The sequence below is a fragment of the Chanodichthys erythropterus genome, chromosome 14, assembly GCF_024489055.1.
Source record: "Chanodichthys erythropterus isolate Z2021 chromosome 14, ASM2448905v1, whole genome shotgun sequence".
In the NCBI taxonomy this organism is placed as follows: domain Eukaryota; kingdom Metazoa; phylum Chordata; class Actinopteri; order Cypriniformes; family Xenocyprididae; genus Chanodichthys; species Chanodichthys erythropterus.
Window position 1 is genome coordinate 31678199 of NC_090234.1, and position 27983 is coordinate 31706181.

The window sequence follows — 27983 nt, forward strand, 5'->3', positions numbered from 1 at the left end:
GAGATGGGAGCACATCTAAATTTAACCACACTTCATCACCTAGCTCCCCCTTGCTGTGTCTGATACTGTTATCCCTCTCAGACTGATGGAGGGAAACTGCTTATAATGTTGGTGTAATTTTCTTTTGTGGAAACAGTATTTTACCTACTACCTACTTTTTGCAGCAGTGTTTTTGTGTGCACTCCTCCCTCCATCTCATTAACTCTCTCTTTTTTCTGCCACCCTTGCTATGTGCCTCACCCTTTTTATTTCGTATTCCTCAGCTGTTCTTCTAGCACTCACTCGTTTACATTCCTTTTCATTCAGTCATTATCACCAGCAGACCCTCCTTACTTTGGTTGGAAAAGAAAAAAAAAGAAAAAAAAATCAACAACATCAAAAAACAAAACAAAATGAATTGTGCTTAGGGGGATTAAGTCTGATAGGTGCCCTTTTAGGCCAGAACGATACATTAAAAGCTTTGCAGACTTGTTGTCATGGTTTCCTGGAGGACCCTGATGGGTAGGTGCCATGGATGGATGGACATATGAGTGACCTGCTTTTTTTGCCCTTGGGAATCTAACCACTAAAACTGCATTTTAGTCTTGCATGGTCATGGCTGCTAACCTGCGCGACTCTACTGCTTGGCTCACCCTGATTGCTTCAGCTCCACTATCACCCAGTCTGCTCAAACACCTGCTGACCTGGATTCACAGCGGCAGGCTGTCGGCTCGTCAGGCAGGTTCTGATCCAGAAGCATGGCAGCTTCGAGGAATGGAGTCTGCCAGCTGCATAAAAAACAGACAAACTAAGACAAATGAACATGTCAGAGTGCTCAGTGGCTGCTCACTGTACTCTCTGACCTGACCTGATCCTCTGCTTATCTGGTCTGAATGTCAAAAAGGTTTTGTTTAGTGGAAGAAGTCCAGAATTGTGGCGTTTTTTTTAAAGGTCCGGGGGTGCTTGTTTTATCTTTGACTCAAAAAGAATATGAATTGTGAAAGAATATGAATAATAAAGAAGCAGAAATTTTAGCATGTTAATGTGAAAATACAGTGTAAGAAAATAATCTGTAGAAAAATAAATAATGTCCTGTCAGAAAATTACCTGTACGTTTACAGACATTTTCTTCAACCCTGAAACATAACAGAATGAAATGCATAATTCAAAATACAGGAAAAACATTTGTGAAAATACAATACAGAAAATGATAACACTTTATTTTACAGTGTCCTCATTAAACGTTACATGTAGATAAGGTAACTGTAAATTATGCATAATTACATGCAACTATCCCTAAACCGGACCACAATCTTAAACCTAACAATATAGTAATTACATGTAGCTAATTATTATTACACAGTACTTAAATGCGTAAATACACTGTAACACAGACACCTTAAAAAAAAAAATTCATTCAAATTAACACAGTATTTTTATATTGTATTTTATTTGTATTTTTGTTAACTAGATAAGCAAAATGCTATTCTTCCTTGTGCAATAAACTTTCTGACATGATGCCATGTGTTGTGGGTGTTTGTCAGGGTGTCGCCTATATGTTCTGGCTGAATGTTGCTGGTCATTTCTAGTTTGTTGCTAGGGTTTTGGGGGTCGTTGCTAGGTAGTTGCTTACTGGCCCAAGTCAAAAGAGCTTACTTCTCAAGTTTACATGATATTCTGGTCCCTAGTAGACAGATATGGTTGTCTTTGTCTTTTTTCTGCCAATTTTATTGTCCACCAGGTAAAAATTATATGTCTGATTGATTTAAAAAGTAATAGTTATGACACACAAAGAAACTGAAGACATTCCAGTGGGAGCATTCATGTCTTGATTGCATTAAGCCATCTTTGAAATTTGGTATGCCTGAGGTTCATTAGCTTCTGCATGAGTACTCCCTGCATCTTTGTTATGAGAGCCAGTCTGATTAGTGCCAAATGGCTTGGGGTGGAAATCCCAGATTACACATTCTAACTACTGCAATGACATAATGTGTTTCCATTAGGAGCCTTTGTTGTGGATTCAATTTTAGGTATTAGTACAAATATAGGCCAGTGCTGCAAGCACGCATTTTTAAACGAGCAACACCCCCAGCCCAAGCCCCAGCAAGTGTAAACTTTTTTTATCTCCTTTCCTTTTAGGTCAGGTGACACTTCCACTGCTTTTTCAACTCTAAAATGAGTTTCATTAACATTTCATCACTCTGAACCTTTGGGGTGAAATTCTTGATAATGAATAACTGTTTTTCAAATATAATAGGCATGGCTGAATTGCTACTCAAGCTTTTTCAGCATGTTACCAAATCATTGTATTTGTATCATTGTATATAATTCAGTAAAACTTGAATATTTCCAAGGCATTTTATATCATTATGAAGGCCAAGATTTTAGGCTTGCTACATAAAAAGTCATTTGGATACTTAAATGGTAGCACATACATGGACAGCAGCAATTTAAAATGAATACAAAATTTAGAATAACAGAGGGAAAAAAACAGGGATATTTTCTGACAATGACAATACACTGTCCAGTGCTGCTGGTCAGTGATGTAATGTAGGATGTGGTTGGTTTATTCTGAATAGGACATAGTTCATAGCACCATTAATCTCCCTTGGATGACAGGAAGCTCCATTAATGTCCAAATTTTGCCACAGACAGTGATTATGTGAAAAATAATTTCATTCTAAAACATGTACATAAAACATAAAACATTTGTTTGGACTTGAACCGAGAGACATATGCTTGAACACAAAGAGCTTTTTGTGATGAATGAGATAATTTCCATCTTGGTTTGTTGTAAGAGGGCCAAGTCTCCATGCTTTACTAGAACAACTCTATGTAGAATGACATAGAAGTTTTCTTCATTTGTGGTTTACATTGTGATTAAAGTTTTTCTCTTTTTTTTCCCCTAAGGACCCTTCAGTGGCCAAGGTCAGTGGTGGGAGGAAGAAAACGGTTTCCTTTAGCAGTATGCCATCAGAAAAGAAGGTGAGCAGTGCTGCAGATTGCCTTGCTTTCATGCAGGGTGGCTGTGAGCTAAAGAAGGTACGACCCAACTCACGCATCTACTCGCGATTCTACACTTTGGACACGGAGCTGTCCTGCCTTCGTTGGGAACCCTCCAAGAAAGATGGTGACCGAGCCCGACTTGACATCTCCGCCATTCGTGAGGTCCGAACAGGGAAAAGCACAGAGACCTTCCTCCATAACGGCCCATCGGATCACCTGGCTGAAGAAGCAGCCTTCTCCATCATTCATGGTGACGAGTATCAGTCTCTGGACCTGGTTGCCCTCTCTGCTGATGTGGCTAATATCTGGGTGACAGGGCTGCGGTACCTATTGTCTCACCCTGGTGCCATTGGAGGAGGGATTGGAGGGGATGGAGGGGTGGGAGAGGCCAGTATTGGAAGCAAGATGAGGCGGAACTGGTTAGCGGCAGAGTTTGCTCTGGTTGATGAGGATGGACACGGAATTGTGTCTGAAGATACGGCAGTGGCCACCATATGTAAACTCTGCCCTGGCATTAAGGAAGCAAAGGTAACACATTCTCTTATTTCTCAGTTTAAACCACAAAATCTTGCATTTCATGACTAAATGGGCGCAGAAAAAGCCAAACAATAGTAAATATGTGACTCTCCAAATTGAAAGCAATCAGAAAAACATATACTGCAGCAGTTTTTATGTAGGACCCATCAAAAAAGAATCATACTACTGTCCTAGTGCAGTGAGAGATGAAAAAACAAGCACTGAGAGAGTCATAAATGTGAACAATATGATTAGTGTAGAATTTAGATGGCTCTTCCAGAACTCGTCTCTGTAGTACTGCTTAGCTTGACTTCTTAGTCAACCCTGCTGTGGCACACAGCTATTGTTGGGTTTTGAATTTGGCAGTAGATTCATGTGTATGTTTGTGTGTGGAATGGACAGCTGGGGACAGGAGGAAGACAGATAGAACCCACAGGGCCAAGTCTCCAAGTATTTGTGACAGCGGGTGTGAGGCATCTGCTTCATGTGTCTAGAGAGACAAGTAAAGGCAAAAAGGGCAAGCAAACAGGGCAATGAGGAGATGACTGGATAGGAATAACTCGCTTTGCTTCTGGCTGTGTCCTACTCTTGAAAAATGCTGGACACAATATAGGCCCTGTGAAGAGCTGCTGTTCCTGAATTTGTATGACTTGTGACATTTTGTCTCTCAAGATTCAAATCACTATTTGCTGTAAGCTGCTTGTTTGATTTGCTTCTTGTCTTTGTAATAGTTTTAGACTGTGATTGCTCATTAAGTTTCAAAAGTTCTATTCAAGGAAGAACCTCACCCTCCAGCATTTATTATTCAAGTAACAAAACCTGAAAAGTGATGAGACAGGCTTACATCATAAACAGATGATAATTACAGTAGACTGCAGAACTCTCAAGGCCTTGGTCATCCGTAACCATCTTTCACTTGACTGTAGTCCTTGTACTATTTTGTTTATCATTCATTATATACTTTCATAGCATTCCCAATAGCAAAGCATTCACCCTTTAGCAAGTACCTTGGTCAGTAGCACAATGGTCAGAGTTTGTGAATTAATCCTTTCCTAATCGCAATTTAAAACAAAAAGATATGGGTTACTAGATCAAATTTTTATCCATAAAAGATCTACCAACACAAATATTTGTACTTAAATACATTAATGCCTCTCTTTTTTCTTTTTATCCAGGTGCGTTTGCGCTTTAAGGAAATTCAGAGGAGCAAAGAGAAGCTAACATCTCATGTTACCCTGGAGGAGTTCCAAGAGGCCTACTGCGAGTTGTGTACACGACCTGATGTCTATTTCCTGCTAGTGCAACTCTCTAAAGACCGAGAGTGCCTTGACGCTCAGGACCTGCGTCTTTTCCTGGAGACGGAGCAAGGTCTGTCATTGGCCACCACTGAGGGCTGCTTGGAGCTTCTTCGCCGCTATGAGCCCTCTGCAGCTGGACGTGAGCGAGGTTTACTGGGCTTGGATGGCTTTACCCGCTACCTACAGTCAGCTGAGTGCCAGTTGTTAGACCCTGAGCATCAGAATGTGTGCCAGGATATGAAAATGCCCCTGTCTCATTATTTCATCAGTGCCTCCTACCGCTCCTACCTGCTGGATGACCAAGTGCATGGCCGGGCTGATCTTGGGGGGCTCACTCGGGCCCTGCAGGCTGGCTGTCGGTGTCTGGAGCTGGGGGTTACCGATGGGCCAGAAGGGGAGCCACTTTTGGGTGTAGACCATGGTACAGATGGAAAGCATCTTCACCACCACCATCATCACCACCATCATCACCATCATGGTTTTGTTACTCTGCGCAGTGCCCTAGAAGTAGTCAACAAGTATGCTTTTCTCACCTCCCAGTATCCTCTGCTGCTGTATCTATGCCAGCGTTGCTCACCTTCCCAGCAATGTACTCTTGCGCAACACCTGAAAAAGGTTTTTGGATCTAAGCTCTATACCCCTGAATCTCTGCCTGTCAGTCTGGGAGGTCGCGCAACCACTTTGCCCTCTCCAGAGCAGCTAAAGGGTAAGGTACTTCTTGTCGGAAAGAAGCTGCCTCCAGAAGAGGAAGGTTCTGAAGGAGAGGTATCTGAGGAGGATGAGGAGATTGGTGGCGGAGGCCCTCTGGCTGGCCGAAGGATGACTATCCCTGGGGAAGAGGAACTAGGAGTGGTTCTTGTTGTCCCCCCACCCCCACAGCCAAGGCGCCTCCGTTTGCGGCGTGAATTGTCCGATCTCGTTGCAGTTGCTCGTACTGGAAGTCGCAACTTTTATGCTCACCGGGCGAGTACTCAGCATTCCCAGCAGCATTCTCCCCCTTCTACTCCTTCTACACCAGGTACACCTATGAACCTTGATCCCCCCTGCTGGACCCTGTGCTCTCTTGGGGAAGGGGAGGCAGGACGGCTGGCTAGCGAGAGCCCAGAGGAGCTTGTGTGCTTTACCAAGCGCAATCTAACCCGTGTGCGGCCCAGCTCAGTAAGGCTAGACTCTAGCAACCCAAACCCGCAAGGCTACTGGAAAGGAGGTGTGCAACTGGTTGCGCTCAACCAACAGACACCAGGTGCCATGCTAGACCTGACCCGTGGCCGTTTTATGCAGAACGGTGGGTGTGGATATGTGCTTCGTCCAGCAGTCATGCGAGAGGAGGTTTCCTACTTCAGTGCCCAGTCACAAGGCTGCGTGCCTGGCGTACCACCGCAAACACTCAGGGTGAAGGTCATTAGTGCCCATAGTCTACCTAAGCCACAAGGCTCTGGTGCCAAAGGTGAGGTCATCGACCCATATGTGGTGCTGGAGCTGCATGGTGTGCCTTCAGACTGCACAGAGCAGAGAACTCGCACTGCTGCCCAGAACCAGGATGACCCACTGTTTGATGAAACCTTTGAGTTCCAGGTGAGAGAGAGAGACTACCAGATCATGAATGTTTATTTATTAGATTTATTTCATGTGTGATTTTGAAAGACTTTATTATACTAAAGCCGCCTTTCCACTATCTCTGACATTCGCATATGATTTTTGCATTTTGCCCCCTAGTGGTAGTCACATTGAACTTTCAGATTGGTAATGAAGCAGCTGTTACCCTCTGCAGCCATGACCTTCTGAGATATTCACCATGGTAAAATGAATGAACAATGAATGTATAAATTATATCCAGACAAAAATTATATCCAGTTTTTTACCCGCAATACATCTGAAAGGAAAACATAGTAGGTTTTCTAAGACTAATCAATGTAAGTAATTATAAAACTCTTATAAAATAATAATTACTGACATAATTATTTATGACCGCCCATTTTACAGAAAGAGCTCTGCACTACTGTCCATTGGAGATGAAGAATTTAGGGTCTGTCATTTGATGTTTGTCTGAGGTAGTGAAAAGATGGTGTAAGACAGAGATTAGAAGTTGAAACATGGGACATATTTCATGATACCTTGCCCTGTGGGTTTTTGACCCTGTGTTCTATGGTGTGGTTGAGTTTCTCTGTGTGTATCAGTCTTGAAGGCAGAAATTAGAATGCTTCAGTCCATGAGGTAGCAACTGAGCCATGTTTCACACTAATTACCAATTGCATGCAAAATTAACACAGTTCCGACTAAGCTCAGCTATGCCATATCATACAACGTAACACATACTCACTGACCTCCCTAATCAAGTTTTTTTTCAAAAATAATGTTGTGCAGATTTTCTCTGTATGTAGTTAAGACATAAACATATCCTGATAGTATGTGGTGAGTTTACAAAATGTTAGCTCTCACAGGTTGCTGCACTTGCATTCATTTCTTAGCATGCATTAGCCTGAGCTGATAGCTATAACATAAATGTATAGAGTACTGACCTGTCACCCAACCAGAACGAGGTTAATGGATGCAGTCTCTCCTCATGGTTGCACAGGGATGACGCAAATGTGTGCAACTTAACACAACTCTTCCTAGATCTGTAATTAGGGAAGATCTCCATCAAAACTTAATAGCCTGCTAACACAAATTCTCTTGCCCTGGATTTTAGTTCAAACCTACGGTCTAGATAACTCATTACACTGCTTTATAAGTGGGTACCAGTTTCTTCCAACATAATTCTTTTTTTTTTTTAATGACGTGACCTTTATTTTAGCAGGGCGTAATTACACTTGCATGCCAAATTTAGACAGCTTTAATTAAAAGATGCAGATTAAGGTAGTTTCTTGGCACAGGTGAGGGTTTGCTTTACCTGTGAAATCCAGTGCAATGAAGTGGACACAAACATGCAGAGCTCTGGGTGTGAAGCAAGACTGCTTGATCCGAACCAGTAAATTTGACATGGTTCATCTGGGGGCAGTTAGTGTATGTTGGAGTGAATTATCTTGCTAGTAATTTTTGGAGAGTAAAAAAAAGAGATGTTTTTGTCAAGTATAGACACACATTCAAGCACTCCATAAAACGCTATTGTCATGTCATTTTTTTCATTGATTTTTTTCATTGAACCAGAATCCATTAGTTGTGCTAGTATCTTTTTTCTTTAAAAAGCAATGGGTACAGGCTTGACAGCTCTGTTTGTCTCTTGTCCCTTTTTGGTCATGTTAAAAATCCTTTTAGAAACTATGCACACACAAAACAAACCAGAGCTGCATTTCCTAAAAGCTTTGTGAGCTAAGTTGATAGTAGAGACCATTGGTGTAAATGGTTCTATTTTTTTTTCTTTTTTCTTTTTTCTCAAGGACATTTGTATAGAGGATGAACAAATCTCCATATCCCTTGCCTTTCATGCTGAAGCTAGAGGAAATTTGATACTTTAAAATTAAGATAACCTATAAAATATCCTTCAATATGTTTAATGCATAAAGTAGTTTTTTATTATTATTATTTATTGGCTTTTTGTCTTTCTTAGTAGAGACTAGAGACTAGATTAGTAGTAGAGACTTTGACAAGAAAGTGCAGGGAAAGAGAATGCATATTTTTGTATTTATAGGCCTTTATCACACTTCTGCGTTCGAAAAGTGGAAGTTTCAAATTTTGTGTCTTAAAGGGGAGCATGCAAGCCATACTGTATATGTGTATGTGCAAGAATTCAATATTTCCAGCCCATACACGATAATTTAAAAATAACTGGTTTGATCATCGTAAACGAGTCATATCCTCCATGTTTGAGTGCAATTATTGGATAGCATTATATTGTAGACAAAAATGGATGGTAATATCATGAAAAAACAAAAACAAAAAAAAACATTAAAAATAAAGTCAAATCAGTCCGATAATTCCATGGCAGTAACTTGAGCTGCGCTTTTCTCGTAAATCTCACGACTGCCAACACCGGCAGCGCTGACAATCGTGTCTCTCAGATAATGTTACACAATAAAACAATAGATGACATACATAGCAGGGTATCATGTCAGTCTAATTAAACAGTTTAAAAATACGTTTATTGTTAAGTTCAGTTCAATTAGTTTATGTTTCTTTTCAATACTGGCATCTGTCCATTGACAGTAATGCAGGCAGAAATTGCTTTACGCTACTAATCGGTGCCGGATGTGACAACACGCAGACTGTGATAAAGGCATTTTTCATGTGGTTACTCTACACAGTGTTTGTGTTTGGCATGTTCAAACCTGTTAAACGCTCTGCACCACTGCTCTTGAAGATATAATAGACTGCAAAAAACAACAACAACAACAACTAATAGTTTAATTAAGTGCTTTATTTATATACTTTTTTTGGCTAACAGAATGTAAAGCAATGTCAATATTAAACACTCTAACAAGATAACAGCAATAGTTTTACAGTATGAATCTTCAGATACTTCCATGTTCAGTAAAAAATGTAGATATGTGCCTTTTGGATTGGTTTTTACACAATAGCAATACCGTTCTGTAAGCAGACAGTGATAAAAAAAAAAGTGTGGGTGAGACTTGCCCTTGGTGCTTATAAATTTAAATCCCTGCTATTGTGATTTAAACCAAAGACTGTGCCATATGGTTATTTGAAGAGGAGGTTTTGTGAGCGATCCAGTGAAATCACAAATATATCTCTCACGCACACACTTATTCTGTCCTGGGGGATTGTGCCTCTTGTTGTTTGCATTTGTTTGTCTCTTGTTGCTTGGAGCTTGAGGACGTCATACAATTATAAGTCATGGGAGGGTGTATACCTATCTGAGTTCCACTAACAAACACACACTCACACACGCAAACACACACACACACACACACACACACACACAGGAGCAAGTGTGCATCCCCTGGTGGGATCTGATAGAATGCTTTTTGCATCTCTTCCTGTGGCCTTTTCCACTAAACGCAAAAGTCACTGAGAGCTCTGTGCCTCTAATGGTGCCAGTTTCACTGTCAAGTCAAGTCAAATGTATTTGTATAGAGCTTTTCTCAATACAAATCGTCTCAAAGTAGCTTTCATGATTTTCATTATGTTAATGTTTATAATTTTGTATTATCTTTATGCCTTATAATCGCATTTAGTAGATTATAGCTAGGTGATAATATAGTTTACATTTTGTGATGATCCAAGCAATTGAGATTTGCTATATAATATATTATATATGGCTTTATGTGAGTATACGGTACAGTATGTATGCAGATAAAGTTCGATATACTTGTATCCAACTTTATAGAAAGAGCTGGACGATAGTGTCTCTGTATCATATGTAATACATGTATTGATCATAGTTACTTACAAAAAATACTGTGATATCTATGTGCCATTGCAATGTTTATTTTCATGGTACTCCTAGGTTATTAAAAATAACATGCTGCCATGGTTTTATTATGGTATTAGCATGGTACAAGTCCGAAAACATGGTAATATCATGGTACAGTTTTGTCTGTGGAGTTAATGAAATTTGTGCATCCATGTATATAAATGTATACGATTTCTGAAGCGTGAAGTAGGTTCTCTGAGATACTGCACACCTGTCTTGAACTATTTTCTCTTGTTTAGAGTTGTCCAGGCGTCTGTGTGGGTGTCTGCTGCCAGCTGAGGCATTTTATCTTTGTTGTCTGTGATTTACTGCCAGATTTCTCTCTTTTTCCTTTCCTTGGTATGAATATGCATATTCAGTGTGACATAACTCTTTTGTGTCTCACTTGTTTTGTGTGTATCACACACACAGACACATTTGTTTTTGTGAATTGTGGGGACATTCCATAGGTGTAATGGTTTTTATACTTTACAAACCGTATTTTCTATCCCCCTACACTACCTCTACACCTAAACCTACCCATCACAGAAAACTCTGCTCATTTTTACTTTCTCAAAAAACATTCTGTATGATTTATAAGCCTTTTGAAAAATGGCGACATGGGGTAATGGAGTCACCCTCTCCTTGTAATACCTATGTCATCATACCCATGTCATTATACAAATTTGTGTCCTGATATGTCACAAAAACACGCACAGCCACACACACACACACCGGGTTTTCATGCTTTATGGGGACTTTCCATAAACATACTGATTTTTAAACTGCACAAACTTACTGTATATTCTATCCCCAATCTCTAACCCTACTCATAAACAACCCTCACAGAAAACTGTCTATGATTTTTAAGCTGTTATCCTCACAGGGACCAAAATGTTCACACAAGGTCACAAATTTTCAGGTTTTACTATATTTGTGTGGACATTTGTTCTCCACAAAGTAGGTTTTACCTGAACCACACACCTCAAACAATATGTTTTCTTTTGAAGATGTGAAATTATTTTCAGGTGCCATTGTACCATTTTTCTGACAGAAAGGAAACAATGAAATTTGACTTCCTGTTGTTCTCGGAGCATCTTGTACGAACCTTTAACAATAGTTACGCAATCATTTTTGTATGTCGTTTCAACCTGTAACAGTCCCTAAGTTATTCATGCTGTGCAAGATGTATTATTTTGTTTAATTGTGTCCTTGCTTATTTGTGTGTGTGTGTGTGTGTGTGTGTGTGTTTGTCCTACATAGCCAGACGCCCAGGTGATGTTGTGTGTGCATGCTAAATATTTCCATATTTAAATAGATGAGACTGTGAAAATGCGCTTTATGCAAACAATCTTTTAACTAGCATATTCTGTGGTGTTGCAGTGGCACGTTTGGCTCAGTGGTCTGCTCTAAATTTTGCATGTTTTAAGTGTCTGTTTTCATACCCTAACCTAGATATTTCATTCTCCTTACAGCTGCATCTGTAGAACTTTTAGTTATAAAAAATGTTGCACACCTGAAGAGGCCAAATAATACATACACTGTTTTCTCTTTTCAGGTGAACATGCCTGAACTAGCCCTGCTGCGTTTCGTAGTTCTGGATGATGATTATATAGGCGATGACTTCATTGGCCAGTACACCATCTCCTTTGAGTGTCTACAGCCTGGTTACCGCAATGTGCCCCTTCTGGGCCTCGCTGGAGACCCTTTGCTCCATGCCAGCCTGTTTGTACACGTCGCCATCACTAACCGCAGAGGTGGGGGAAAGGCCCAGAGACGGGGTCTGTCCGTCAGGAGAGGAGCGCGGCGTGGAAGAGAGTACGTCACCCTGCGTAACACGGGCATCAAAGTGCTGGATGACACTTTCCGCCCAGCTAGCGGACCTCTGCGAGAGGCTACAGACCTGCGAGAGGATGCACTGGTAAGGGATGTGGTGCATGTTCAGACAACAGTAATGCTAGCAATTTAATTTCTTCAATACTTGGCATCCACACCCTGCTGAAAAGGTTACACAAGTAGAAATTTCCACTCTAGTTTCCATTCTCCACTCTTTAATCCAAATCTTTTGAAGAGATAATGTTTGATTGCTTTATATGATGAACAGATTTAAATTTAGGCTTTGAAGGGTTAGTTCACCCAAAAATGAAATTTCTGTCATTAATTACTCACCCTCATGTCTTTCCACACCTGTAAGACCTTCATTCATTTTCGGAACACAAATTAAGATATTTTTGATGAAATCTGAGAGGTTTTTTATCCCCCATAGAAAGCAACATAATTACCACATTTAAAGGTGCCCAATAACTTTTGCCCACGGAGATGGCGCTTGCCTTAAACAACATTAAAAAAAGTTCAAACAGCTAATATAACCCTCAAAATGGATCTTTACAAAGTGTTCGTCATGCAGCATGTCTAATCGCGTAAGTACAGTGTTTATTTGGATGTTTACATTTGATTCTGAATGAGTTTGATAGTGCTCCGTGGCTAAAGCTAACATTACACACTGTTGGAGAGATTTATAAAGAATGAAGTTGTTTATGCATTATACAGACTGCAAGTGTTTAAAAATTAAAATAACGACGGCTCTTGTCTCCGTGAATACAGTAAGAAACTATGGTAACTTTAACCACATTTAACAGTAGATTAGCAACATGCTAATGAAACATTTAGAAAGACAATTTACAAATATCACTAAAAATATCATGTAATCGTGGATCATGTCAGTTATTATCGCTCCATCTGCCATTTTTCGCTATTGTCCTTACTTGCTTACCTAGTCTGATGATTCGGCTGTGCACAGATCCAGACGTGCAATGCCTTTCATAATGTTGGGAACATGGGCTGGCATATGCAAATATTGGGGGCGTACACCCCGACTGTTACGTAACAGTCTGTGTTATGTTGAGATTCGCCTGTTCTTCGGAGGTCTTTTAAACAAATGAGATTTATATAAGAAGGAGGAAACAATGGTGTTTGAGACTCACTGTATGTCATTTCCATGTACTGAACTCTTGTTATTTAACTATGCCAAGATAAATACAATTTTTGAATCTAGGGCAACTTTAAGGTCCAGAAAAGTAGAAAAGACATCATTAAAATAGTCAACGTGACTACAGTGGTTCAACTTTAATGTTATACTTTTTGTGCGCAAAAATAAAACAAAAATAATGACTTTATTCAACAATTTCTTATCTCCCTTATCAATCTCTTATGCTGTTTACGTTGCATAGGCAGTGAAGGCTTCCGTTTTCTATGTCTGAACGCCGACTCGTTATTGGCAGATGCTGTTCACGTGAGCAGCACAATGCATTTGTATAATGCTGACGCAGGAGCCGACCAATAATGAACTGGCGTTCTGACATAGAATGCGTCTATGTCTGTCTATTCAATGTAAACAGCGTAAGAGACTGAACATCTAAACAATGATCAACATACATACATAAAGCAGAGCACATCACATTTGGTAAACAAATGATAGATAATTTTCAAATATTTTATTTCTAAATATTTTATTCTATAATGCTGTACGGTGGCAGCTTACTTTTTTTTTTTTAGTAATGTGTTTCTGTTTAAATGGATGTAGCTGTGATTGGACGAGGCCACTGGTTCACCCAGATTGATGGCTGACTCACCCAGTCAAAACAGTCTGAATGTGATGGTTTGGAAATGGTGGGCAAAATAATTAAGCTGCTTTTTGTCAGTGCTATTACTGCTGTGGGTCATGCAGATAATTGGTGTTGTTTGAGTAAATATGTATCGCTCAATAATAGCATGACCATGTCAGACACTGAAAACAGATATTATAGTGAGACATTAGGTGGATTATTGTAATGGTTTTCTTTTTATTAAACATTTGCTTGGCTCACAAGTAATAGGTTCCACAGTCTAAATTCTCTCACCTGAAGATTTTGACCTCAGTACTTGTTGCAAACCTTTGATACAGGCTGCAGAGTCACTGACAGATTCTGATCCGTTTATTTAATAATCAGCCGATAAAGCTGACATGAATTTCCAGCCTCAGTTCTGAACATGCAAAAACCAGACTCCACCACACCTTCACACTGGAGTTTGGCCATCTATTGTGAAAGCAAAGCTTAGTTTACTTGCCATTTCTGGGGTATGACTAAACTAAGAAATGTAAACGCACTCAATCACACATTTCTTGCATCTTGACGTGTTGATCAGATTTTTCAAACAAGCCCTAGAAATAAAACCAAGCAAAAAAACAAGAGTTTTGCTGGCCTAGACTCTGCAAAGTCAAGGTATGATTAATGGTTGATGGTAAGGGGAGGAAGGAGGGAAGGTAGAGTGTCAGTGGGGTCAGGTGACAGGACTGGGATCAGATGCCACTGCAGTGTGTTGTGTGTTGAGGGAGAGGAGTTACTCCACATCCATAATTACTGTCTTCACAAAAACCTGCTGATCCCAGAGATACACACACAAACACGACAGTGGCCCCAAAAACTATTTGGACCGTTGCTTTAGTCTTATCTTTGCAATTGCTGTTAACCATCTGGTCCCAAGGGCATTTTTTTTATCAGATTTATGAATTTGTTAACTCGCACATCACAGATATGTATCTCTTGACTTGCCATTTAAAACATATCAGACTATTTTCTGTTAGATTTGTGTAATATATTTAGCCCAAAAGATGTACTTGATAACTTTCTTTAAACAAAATACCAGTTTGTTTGATATTTTCTTATCTAATTCAATGGAATTCATACATTTTCAGTATCCAAATACTTTATTTACATACAGTACACACTGGCCCCTCTTTGTCCTTCCATGCCTGTATTTTGCATCTACCATTATTGCTGGACCACAGCAATGTCCAAAACAAGTTTTTAGGCCTTACACTGGACAACAAACTTTCTTTTATCCCACACATAAAATTGTTAAGAAATAAATGCCTCAAGAAAATGAACATCATAAAGGTACTGGCCAAAACAAAATGGGGTGCAGATTGTACTTCACTTCTACGTCTCTATAGAACATTAATCCGATCCCAAATGGATTATGGGAGTACAGTTTATGGGTCAACCAGAAAATCTTACATAAAAATGCTGGATACTATACACCACTTAGGATTGCGTCTTTCGTTAGGAGCATTCAGGACTTCACCTATTAAAGTCTGTATACTGAAGCAAAGGAACCATCTCTTGATAGAACTTGCTCTTTAGTATGCAATTAAGCTGAAATCAAACAAATGCAATCCAGCTTACTCTTCAGTTTTTCCCCCTCAGTGTCCAGATTTGTATGAAGCCAGATCCAAGTATATCAGTCCTTTTGGTATTCTTATAAAATCCCACATGGAGAACATAGACATTAATTTAAATAGACTTACACAAACCCATTTATACCCTATTCCTCCTTGGAACATCAAAACATTTAACATCATGTGGAATTTGGCCTAACAAAAGAAGAATTTGACTCATCCAAATGAATATAAACAAGAATTTGTAGAAATAAAATGTAGTCTTTTCTCCATAGACCAGTGTATACAGATGGATCTAAGACAGAGAATGGTGTGTCTGCAGCAGCAGTGTTTGGTCAAAATATTTTTAGTATCCGTATTCTAAGCAAAAGCTCAATTTTTACTGCTGAAGCTTGTGCATTGCTCCTGGCTTTAGAACAAACAGAGAAAACACAACAATGGATTCTAAATCTTGCCTCCAAACTCTTTGAATCTTTTAAAACTGACCATCCTATAATAGTGAATATAGTACCAAAACTGTTATTTTCAAAGGAAAAATATTTTGATATTATTTTCTGCTGGATTCCGGGTCATATGGGACTAATTGGTAATGAATAGGCAGATGCTGCAGCAAAGAAAGCTCTCTCTTTGAGAATTACAGACTGTCAAATTCCTCCATCAGATCTCAAATGTGTGCTATACTTGTGTATATATGTATGTATATATATGTGTATATATATATATATATATATATATATATATATATATATATATATATATATATATATATATATATATATATATATATATATATATATATATATATATATATATATATATATATATATATATATATGTATGTATGTATGTATGTATGTATGTATGTATGTATATATGTATGTATATATGTATGTATGTATGTGTATATATATATATATATGTATATATGTATATATATGTATATATATGTATATATATGTATATATATATATATATATATATATATATATATATATATATATATATATATATATATATATATATATATATATATATATATATATATATATATCAAAAATGGCAAATGGAATGGAGCAGTTGTGTTAATAAGTTATAAGAAGTTAATCCAATCATAAATGAAAATTGTTTTGTAAATGTTATTTTCGAGAGTAGACATGATCAGACTGTTTACACAAGATGCTGAATTGGTCATTCCAGACTTACTCATTTGTTTTTATTGAAAGGTGAAGTACCAACAGTATGTAATTTTTGTTAAACTCCTCTGTCTATAAAACATATTTTGCTGGAATGTACTGATTTGAATGTCACTAGGAAATGTTTTTACACAGAAAGTTCTTTAAAGGTGCCCTAGATTCAAAAATTGAATTTACCTCGGCATAGTTAAATAACAAGAGTTCAGTACATGGAAAAGACATACAGTGAGTCTCAAACTCCATTGTTTCCTCCTTCTTATATAAATCTCATTTGTTTAAAAGACCTCCGAAGAACAGGCGAATCTCAACATAACACCGACTGTTATGTAACAGTCAGGGTGTACGCCCCAATATTTGCATATGCCAGCCCATGTTCCCAACATTATGAAAGGCATTAGACAAGGGCAGAACGTCTGGATGTGCACAGCTGAATCATCAGACTAGGTAAGCACGCAAGGACAATAGCAAAAAATGGCAGATGGAGCAATAATAACTGACATGATCAATGATAACATGATATTTTTAGTGATATTTGTAAATTGTCTTTCTAAATGTTTTGTTAGCATGTTGCTAATGTACTGTTAAATGTGGTTAAAGTTACCATCGTTTCTTACTGTATTCACGGAGACAAGAGCCGTCGCTATTCATTCTTTGTAAATCTCTCCAACAGTGTAGCATTAGCCGTTAGCCACGGAGCAAAGCCTCAAATTCATTCAGAATCAAATGTAATCATCCAAATAAACACTGTACTTACGATATTAGACATGCTGCATGATGAACACTTTGTAAAGATCCATTTTGAGGGTTATATTAGCTGTTTGAACTTTTTTTATGTTGTTTAAGGCAAGCGCGAGCTCTTGGGGTGTGGAACACCAGATTTAAAGGGCCACACACCCTGAATCAGCTCATTTCTAATGATGCCCCAAAATAGGCAGTAAAAAAAATGAATTAAAAAAAATCTATGGGGTATTTTGAGCTGAAACTTCACAGACACATTCAGGGGACACCTAGGACTTATATTACATCTTTTAAAAAAAAGTTCTAGGGCACCTTTAATGGATGTTTTCAAAAATGTTTCACCAGGAACAATCTTAAGATTTTTATCAAATATTGAGATGAACAATCTTATATAATGTTTGTTATATTTATGCGAGTTGATTATGAACTGTTGTTTTTTACTATTACTGTGCTAATTATGTCTATTTATTTATTTATGTTTAATGTTGTTCTTGCCATGAAAATAGCCATAGATGCTGATAAGGCAATATAAATAAACAAACAAACAAACAATGTCCACAACAATGTCCAGTGTTCACACCCTATGGACTTCTTTCTCATACAAATAAACACTGATATACAGACTGATCACCCTCATTAATCCCCCTGAACACACACATACATCTTTAAATAGCTTTGGTAATCATTGTTGTGGGTGTGTGATTCTGTCAGGTGGAAAATAGGAAAATAGAAACAGGCTCTCTATCCGCCACACAGTAATGAAGGAAAATGTATGATAAAAAGCTGAAATATGATTAGACTCAAAGCTGAGGCCTTTGACAGTCATGCAGACACAAGCAGTTAAATCGCACTGGTGTACCTGTCTGTATAAAGGAAAGCAGTTCATTATTTTGCTTTCGCCTCATGAAAGTAAATTTGCATAACATATTCAGTGTCCATTGTCTTTTTTAAATAATATAAATGTCACCAGTTTTCAGTGACTCTTAGCTCTCTTGTTTTCTCTCCAATATCTTGCAGTTGTGATCATATACTTTGAGCGTATGCTACCCTTCAAATGAGTCTGTAAGATTTTGTTTTTAGTAAAGTAATACTTTTTTTCAGCGAGGACAAACTAAATTAAACAAAAGTGACATTAAAGAGATTTATAATGATATAAAAGATTTCAATTTAAATAAATGCTGTTCTTTTAATTGTAATTATATTTCACAATAATACTGTTTTACTGTATTTTTGAGACTTTCAAAAACTTCTTTCCAACTCCAAACCCATTCCATTTATTTCTTGTTTATTAACATATCAATTATTTAGTTTTGTGCTTTTTGTTATGTTATTTGTCTTTATATCTGTCATTTGGGCTTACTGAAATATTTGTGGTAAACAAGTGTGTGTTTTTTCTTCAGTGTGCTACAGTGGCTTTTAAAGAGCAGTGTGGGCTCCCCCCGATGGCCACACCGAAGCAGTGCATCCAGAGCTTGGCCACAAGGTTGCAGACTCCAGACGGGCCCCCAGGGGCCACACTCACTCTGAAGGAAGGTTATCCATGCCTGGAACCTGTGGGCAACTTGACTGACGCCACTCGTAAACTGCTAAATGGTTATGACACGGTAAGAGACACGCAATTTCGTAGGCTGTTTTAATGTCACGCGTCATTACTATGATTTTTTTTTTGTGTCTGGCTGTTATGGTGATTCCATTTAATAGACTATAATTAAATATAACAGCTTATGCTAAATTTCTCAGGTATCACTAATGTGCTGATAAAACCATTTCCTACAAGTTAAAATGGAGAGACAATTTGTATGCTGACAAAGCAATACTTAAAACATGGTACTGCTGTAAATATGAACAATATCATATTGGTGTGTAATATTTATATATTAGCTATCCTCCTCTCTGCATTACCTGCCATTACAATGGCATTTGTCTTTTTAGCCATCCCACATATGTGTGGGAGTAAGAGCAGGCACATCGCAGTGAGTAAGACATCTGAGGCTTTAGTCACCATCCTCCTCCTCTCCTTTCGTAGGTTCACTTATTCTCTGTCTCTCCCTGTGGGTTGACTCTGGGTCCTGTTGTGTGTTTGAGACCGGGAGAATCAGGCAGCACTGACTGGCAGGACTACATTTTATAAATATCTCAACTGTGGGAGAGGGCAGCGAGGGTCTTCTCAGAAGACAGTTTTATTGCTTAAAGATCACTTTTTCATAGTTCATGATGGAGTTCTCAGATGTGTTATGATTGAGCATCAACTTTGTCTGAGAAATTAGACTATAGTTAGCATACAATAAGAGTATAGAGCTATAAAATGAATGTATAGTAAGTCTCAGAAGAATTTTTGGGTTCACATGATGTTAGCCATATTCATAAATTCTGTGTGTGTACACTATCGTTCAGTAGTTTGGGGTCGATACATTTTTTTTTTGAAAGAAGTCTCTTATGCTCAGCAAAGTTGCATGTATTGATGAGAAATACAGTAAAATTGTAAAATATTACTAAATTTTAACATAACATTTGAATATATTTTGAAATGTAATTTATTCCTGTGATCGCAAAGCAAATTTTGCCAGTTTTCAGTGTCACGTGATCCTTTAGAAATCATTCTTATATGCTGATTTGGTCCTGAAGAAACTTTTCTTATTATCAATAATGAAAAAAAGTTCTGCTGATAAATAGAAAGTTCAAAAAACAGCATTTATTTGAAATGGAAATCTTTTCTAACAATGTAAATGTCTTTACTGTCACTTTTGATCAATTTAATGCATCCTAGGAGAATAAACTTAATAATAGTATTAATTACTTTTTAAAAAAATCTTACTGAAATATATGAGCGTATCATAATGTATTTCCTCTCCCCATCCCCTCAGATGATCTCTGCTAATAGACAGCTGATTGAAAATGCAGATGGAGTGCAGGAGAGAATCGCACAAGTGCAAAAGGAAGGTGAGTAGAGGTGTGTGTGGGGGGGGAGAAGATGAGAGGAGGATGAATCATTTTTGTCTTTTCTTTCAAACAGAATGATGTTTCAGTTAGGCTCCAGAGGATGCTTGAAAATCTTGAAAAAACAATTCACAGATTTTTCAAATTTGCATTCAAAGTAGATCCTGTTATCCACAGTCCCCTGCCAACACTTTAACACATCTGCTTTTATCCTCAAAATTTCTTCACAGTTTTTTTTTTTTTTTTAAATGGTATATTACTACACAGTGCCCAGGGTTGATGAGTTACTAACTAGTGATGCTATTAACTACATTTTCTTGTAGTGTAATAGCAGGGCCATTGCTTGGGTTCTAGCACTTCACTTACTGGTAGCCCCTAGAATTGTCACACCACCTTTCACCATACTATTTTTTTCCAAAGCACATTTGTTTTTGTAGCATTATAAAATACAACACCACCAATATGTGATATTGTATTATAACCAAGTTAGTTGATGCAGTATTCAAAGAATGTAAGTTTTGGAAGTCTGATTCACTTTAGTGACTCTCTTTATTCTGGCGGTATCATGTAAATAAATGAATCATGATTTAAGTAAATGATTCACAGTCCCTGCGTGGAGCTTTTTATATTCAATGTAGGGAATATTTATTTAAATGTTGCTTTTGATCACTATGGTTGCAACCCAGTTTTATGAACTGGGATGCATTCTACTTATTAAAATGTTTAATTCATATAAATGAAATACTATTCAAGTGTCATCTCGTATCTACGGAAGAGGATTAGGGCCAAGCAATAATAAAAAAAAATAAAACCATCTTGAGATTAAAGTTGTTAAATTTCGAGAAAAAAGTCGAAATAAAATGTTGAGAATAAACTCGTTAAATTATGAGGAAAAAACTCATTAAATTTCGAGAAAAAGGTCGAGATAAAATGTTGAGAATAAACTCATTAAATTACGAGAAAAAACTTGTTAAATTTCAAGAAAAATTTTGAGATAAAATGTTGAAAATAAAGTCGTTAAATTACGAAACAAATTCGTTAAATTGAGAAAAATGTTGTTAAATTCTCATAATTTAACAACTTTTTTCTTGTAATTTAATGACTTTATTCTCAACATTTTATCTCAACGTTTATTCTCGAAATTTAACTTTTTTTCTCATAATTTAACGAATTTGTTCTCATAATCTAAATACTTTTTTCTCGAAATTTAACAACTTTAATCTCGAGATGGTGTTATTTTTTTATTATTGCTTGGCCCTAATCCTCTTCCGTACTAACTGACATTCATTTATTTAAAAACCCTTACTGTTGTGGGCTAAAATAATACAACTCTTAGTAAATTATATTAAAATAAAATGATAATAATAATAAACCTTTTTGTTTGAAAATATAAAAATCAACTTCTCTAAAGTAGCTTGTATTTATTAACTAGCTTGTACTGTAGCTATAGTAAGTAAAATAATAACAAAATAATATCTTGATTATAGTTGAACTACTTTAAATTCTGATAGTTTGACAAGTTACAGTTTCAGATTAGCTTCCCAAACAAACTATATGAACACATACTTTTGTTTTTACCAAATTACTGTAGTTATACAGTTATTGGGACTAATGTAAAATCATAATAAATGGATATGACAATCTCAAGCAGTGTATGCTTTAAGAAGTGATGGCATTTGTGGCTAATATCAGGTTACCACATATTTATTGTAGTTTCTTAGGGCATTTTGGAAGAAACTATGGTTGCTGTGATCATTTTAGTGGGACCACTGAAGAATTTAGTTTAAATAGTTTCTGCAAGTACTAGAATATCCTCGCTGTCTGTTCCTAGCCTGAATATCTCTCACACACATATTATTTACCCCTAATTACACACATCTGAGGCACTTAGGTCAAAATACTGTTTCCATGTCCTTATGAGGGTATATTGATGAAATGAGAGAGGGCGAGTACAGACAACACAGCATGCCAAAATTCATCCAGAGAAGCACAATATTATCTAACTAGAGGATGAATGAATACATACTACTGTACATATCATCCATTATTTGGCAGCTCGGTTTCTGCAGAAGCGTGTTCACACCATAAATGGCATTTTAAAAATCTTAAACTAGGACAAAATAAAATGATACATATGTTGTATATGTGTTTGTTTTCTATTTCATTTCCTCTCAGGAATGGTGCTTCATGAAGACCTGCCCAGGTTAGGAGAAAAGGAAAATCTGAAAGGCCGTAAACAAAGTAAAGCTGTGGAAAGTTTCACTTGGAACATCACTGTACTGAAGGTAAATAGCGTGAGCTTTTCCTTCTCTCCCTCAAATAGCCTTGAATTTTTGGATGATGTTTTCACTCTGCTTTTAGACGAAAGAGAGAAGGGCTTTTGTTGTTTTGAAATTCTATCTTCCAAATGTAAGTTGTTTGACCTTATAAATACAGCGTGTGCGGTGGACTTTTGAAATGAGAAGGCAAAATTTGTTTTTTTTTTTAAATGTAAATTCATGTTCCATTTCCACTTGATGTTTATGGCTTAAAAGATTATGCAGCAACATTTGCCTCACACTTGGAACTATAAACAAGCAACATTACTATAATATAGCTATTTTGTATGTTTATGTGAACATACTATTTATTAAAAACAAGTTTCTTCAAAGTGTTGTTGTTTGGCTATTAATAGTTGCTGTCATTATAGAGCTTTAGTCAAAACATTTTCCATGTCCTTTAAAAGGGGACATACTTGTTTTTTCTCCTTGAGGTCTTGTTCTAAAAATCCCCACTGCTTTTAAACTTTACATAATTATTCAGGCTTATTTTTGTTGGCTTAAGGCTTATATGTGAAATAAACAACATCAGCATTCAGAGCTTGCACAAAAAGTGCTGGTGGTAGTGACAGATCTTTTCTTACATATTGTGATGTATATCCGAGTGTAAAAGATTATTGTAAAATAAAAAAAATCTGAGGCAGGGATTGGTTCTATTCAGATTGAGTTATGAGTTATGTGATTTAAATTTATGAGATGTAAAATAAAATCAAAAATGTAACATTTACATGGTTAAATAATTCACAATAAGATCTGTAACATGCATATTAGAAATCAGTAGGATGAATATCCATTTCATGTCAACATTAAAAGGTTAGTTCACCCAAAAAATTTAAATTCTGTCATTATTTACTCACCCTCATGTTGTTCCAAATCCATAAGACTTAATTCATCTTCAGAAAACAAATGACGATCTTTTTAATGAAATCTAAGAGCTTTCTGTCCCTCCATTGACAGCCCATGCAACTACCACTTTTAAGCCTCAGAAAGGTGGTGAAGACATTGTTGATTTAGAAAGCAACACAATTGCTTTATTTGTGTAAAAAAACAAACAAAAAACAAACTTAATTTATCACTTTCTTAACAAAATATTAAGAAAGTGCAAATGCAAAATATTAATCTCTCTGTCTTGAAAGTTGTGTAGACTGTGTTCCGAAGATAAATGAAAGTCTTACGGGTGTGGAACAACATAATGGTGAGTAAATGATGACAGAATTTTCATTTTTGGGTGAACTAACACTTTTATATATAGATTATAATTTTTTTTTTTTTATTTCTTCAACCTTCAGCGATGCTGCTTCTCTTGTTTCCTCATGAAAAGAAGACTTATGAAATATTGTTAACATGTTTAAGGTGATGTGGTTAATTGTTTTCGAAGTGTTATGGTTTATAGAACAGTTCATTAAAGGGTTAGTTCACCCAAAAATGAAAATTCTGTCATTAATTACTCACCCTCATGTTGTTCCACACCCGTAAGACCTTTTCGGAACACAAATTAAGATATTTTTGATAAAATCCGATGGCTCAGTGAGGCCTCTATTGACAGCGAGATAATTAACACTTTCAAATGCCCAGAAAGGTAGACATATTTACAACAGTTCATGTGAGTACAGTGGTTCAACCTTAATGTTATTAAGTGACGAGAATACTTTTTGTGCAGCAAGAAAACTAAAAAACGACTTTATTCAAATTTGGCAGTTTGATACATGCTCCGAATCACTGATTCGAAACAAAAGATTTGTAAAGCTTCGAAACTTCATGAAGCAGTGTTTTGACATGGCCCATCACTAGATATTGTTAAATAAAGGTTGTTGTTTTTGTTTTTTTTACAAAAAGTATTCTCGTCGCTTCATAACATTAAGGTTGAACCACTGTAGTCACATGACTTGTTTTAAATATGTCTTTAGTACCTTTCTGGGCATTTGAAAGTGTTAATTATCTTGCTGTCAATAGAGGCCTCACTGTGCCATCGGATTTCATCAAAAAATATTTTTTATAATTTGTGTTTCGAAGATGTCGAAGATGTGGAATGACATGAGAGAGAGTAATTAATGACAGAATTTTTATTTTTGGGTGAACTAATCTTTAAGCTGCAGTCATTTTGCAATTTCTGGTTTTCTAGCAGTTAATAAAACTGCATGCGTCTTGTGGGAGAGCATTGTAGCCAGAGCTACTTCTCTCTGTTTGTCTATGACGAGTCACAACAGGTACTGTGCTACTCTGCATTGGTGGTCACCTGACCGGTCTAAAATAGTCCTAACACAAACACTTATAGGTGTACCATAGTGATTCAGTATAAAAGAAAACACAGTTTGGAAAATGGTTTTATGATGTAATCGTTCTTTATATAAATTTTGAACACAAAAAAAGTTACAGACTGCAGCTTTAAACAAGAAGCTTGAATTAAAGGTGCCCTAGAATGTCTTTTTAAAAGATGTAATATAAGTCTAAGGTGTCCCCTGAATGTGTCTGTGAAGTTTCAGCTCAAAATACCCCATAGTTTTTTTTTAATTCATTTTTTTTTAACTGCCTATTTTGGGACATCATTAACTATGCACCGATATATAGGTTGCGGCCCCTTTAAATCTCATGCTCTCCACCCACGGAGCTCGCGGTTGCCTTGAACAGCATAAACACAGTTCAAACAGCTAATATAACCCTCAAAATGGATCTTTATAAAGTGTTTGTCATGCAGCATGTCTAATCGCGTAAATACAGTGTTTATTTGGATGTTTACATTTGATTCTGAATGAGTTTAAGGCTATGCTCCGTGGCTAACGGCTAATGCTACACTGTTGGAGAGATTTATAAAGAATGAAGTTGTGTTTATGAATTATACAGACTGCAAGTGTTTAATAATGAAAATAGCGACGGCTCTTGACTCCGTGAATACAGTAAGAAATGATGGTAACTTTAACCACATTTAACAGTAGATTAGCAACATGCTAATGAAACATTTAGAAAGACCATTTACAAATATCTCTAAAAATATCATGATATCATGGATCATGTCAGTTATTATCACTCCATCTGCCATTTTTCGCTATTGTTCTTGCTTGCTTACCTAGTCTGATGATTCAGCTGTGCACATCCAGTTGTCCTGCCCTTGTCTAATGCTTGATCATGGGCTGGCATATGCAAATATTGGGGGCGTACACCCCGACTGTTACGTAACAGTCGTTGTTATGTTGAGATTCGCCTGTTCTTCGGAGGTCTTTTAAACAAATGAGATTTATATAAGAAGGAGGAAACAATGGGGTTTGAAACTCACTGTATTTTCCATGTACTGAACTCTTGTTATTCAACTATGCCAAGATAAATTCAATATTTAATTCTAGGGCACCTTTAAGTAATTATTTTTCCTTCGCGAATCAAAAATGGTTCCAAATGAAGCCAATATCAACAATCAAAAGTTGCGCACCTCCGAAACAACAACATTGTGTGTTTTTTCGTTCCTGAACGAATCAGTGTTGTTGAACAAATCAGTTTAGTGAATGATTCAGTAACTCACTCATAAAAACAATCACTTGTTTCCTGATTGAATCAAACTCTCAGCCTGTCTGGAACAGCAAATCAGATTTATGCACCTGAACTAACTATTGTATAACTTTATAACAAACCTGGTTCATATAATTCATATAATCCATGTCTCTCTCTTTTTTTAGGGTCAGTGTGACCTCCTGCGCGGTGCTAAGATAGATGCTTTGGATACTTTGAGGCAGCTGGCATTGGCCTGTGAGGCATCCGGCCTGATCTTGACCTCTGACGGTCCGTACACCCCTCACGGCCTGTCCTCCAGACGTGGCAGTAGTCATGGCAACGGTCGCATCTGAGCCCCGGAGACACACAGAGGGGATTGAGAGAGCATTTATTCATAGGTGAATGAATGGTTGAATGTTGGACGGACAGAAAAACAGATGTATAAGTGGACAGATGCAAGTAGGGACATTTGTCCTTTATTGCAATGAGTGCTTGTTTTAAGCACAGCAAGCTATTTGAGGACAAAATAAGGAATGTTCTTATCTAGACCTACTGAATGAAGGACGTAAGAGGAATTAAAGCAAATTCCACGCAATATAAAATGGCTAATGTCAAAAACATAGATTTAGCTGGAATGAATATCGTTCCTGCAATATTTAAGAGGACTTTAGTGTTGAACTCCTTGTAGTTCACAGGCTAAAAATAGAGAAATATTCTTTAGAGCATTTTAGAAACATTTATAAACCTAAAACTTAGTGGTTCCCCTAGTTCATGATTAAACCACCAAAGTGTGAGGTTTGTTTACTCAGGTTAGCACAAACACATCTCAGAAGCAATTTTTGGAGGGTCTACCGAGGGTCGGTCTGCATCTCCTCTGTGCTGCCACTGAAACTGATTGACAGGTGACGTCCACCAGCAGGACTGCACTCTTACTGCTCCTAAGCCCTATCCAGCCCAGCATGGATGCGATCGTTCCGTTGGAGGGAACCATATCCTCATCTTCCGTCTTCAACAGTGACACAGATCATTTTCAGCTCATTAACAATGCAGAATGAACTCAAGAAGGCTTTGTTAAAATACTGCTCAGTGCTCCCTAACAGTGTTAACTGAGCCAGTTGCTCAATGGGACGACCTGTACCCATTACACCACATTTCCTTGTAATCCATACAGAGTTCAACACCTGGGATTGGAACAATGTTTGGAACAAATCAGTCAATTACAGTTTGGGTCAATAGTGACTTTATTCACAACGTACATTCCTTGGCTTGATTGGATAAAGATATCCGAAGACAAACTGAGTCCACTTGCAGGGTGGTTGTCATATTATTAATTTTTTTGTCGTAATGAAGGCAAAAACGCTACTAAACATGGAGGATTACTGCCGGATGTTTGATTTTAAAAAAAAAAACTGCTTTAAGCACTGAGAGGACTAAAATCTAAAGTACAAACTGTTTTACACCTTTCATTGTGTAACATTTAACAGTGTTGTGATAGACAAGGTAAACATTGGCAGTATTTTGTCTACTGCCGTCAAAGACACTTACATAGACAAGGTTTTGAAGTTTTCTTTCCATATATTAACAGAATAACAGAAATTATTAGATATGTGAGATTGGAAAACGTACTCGGTTACTAACGTAACCTCGGTTCCCTGAGATACGGAACGAGTACTGCGTATGGGAAAGGTCTCCCTTTTTCCCCGCTGCTGAAGCCTTTTTCAATAACGCAGTGTAACTGCACCGTCATTGGTTCACTCATAGACAAGTTGTTGAACCAATGGCGGCGCGGCATAGCTGCGCGGCCTATGGCGACAAAGCGCGCGAATATTCCCGCCGAAATGGGCGGGGTATAGGGCTATATAAGCAGGCGTTTCGCCATAGGATTTCAGTGTCAATCGACTGAAGCGACGACCCTGAGCCGCAGCCTCGTGGCACGGCAAGTGACGCAGTACT

General features: G+C 37.4%; 1 protein-coding gene across 4 annotated transcripts in view; it reads left to right on the top strand.

The window, feature by feature from the left end:
• plcl1 (phospholipase C like 1) overlaps positions 1-27674 on the top strand; it is an 83166-nt gene extending 55492 nt beyond the window's left edge. For 2 of the 4 annotated variants that reach the window (XM_067409750.1, XM_067409752.1), the window contains 7 exons: positions 2890-3513; positions 4677-6374; positions 11705-12067; positions 18696-18899; positions 20160-20235; positions 22408-22517; positions 26216-27674. In XM_067409750.1, coding sequence (XP_067265851.1) covers positions 2890-3513; positions 4677-6374; positions 11705-12067; positions 18696-18899; positions 20160-20235; positions 22408-22517; positions 26216-26383 — 3243 coding nt within the window. In that variant the 3' untranslated portion in view covers positions 26384-27674. Of the gene's footprint in view, positions 1-2889; positions 3514-4676; positions 6375-11704; positions 12068-18695; positions 18900-20159; positions 20246-22407; positions 22518-26215 lie in introns of those variants that run through there. The other 2 variants (XM_067409751.1, XM_067409753.1) reach the window with 2 other exon arrangements.
• The last annotated feature ends 309 nt before the right edge of the window (positions 27675-27983 follow it).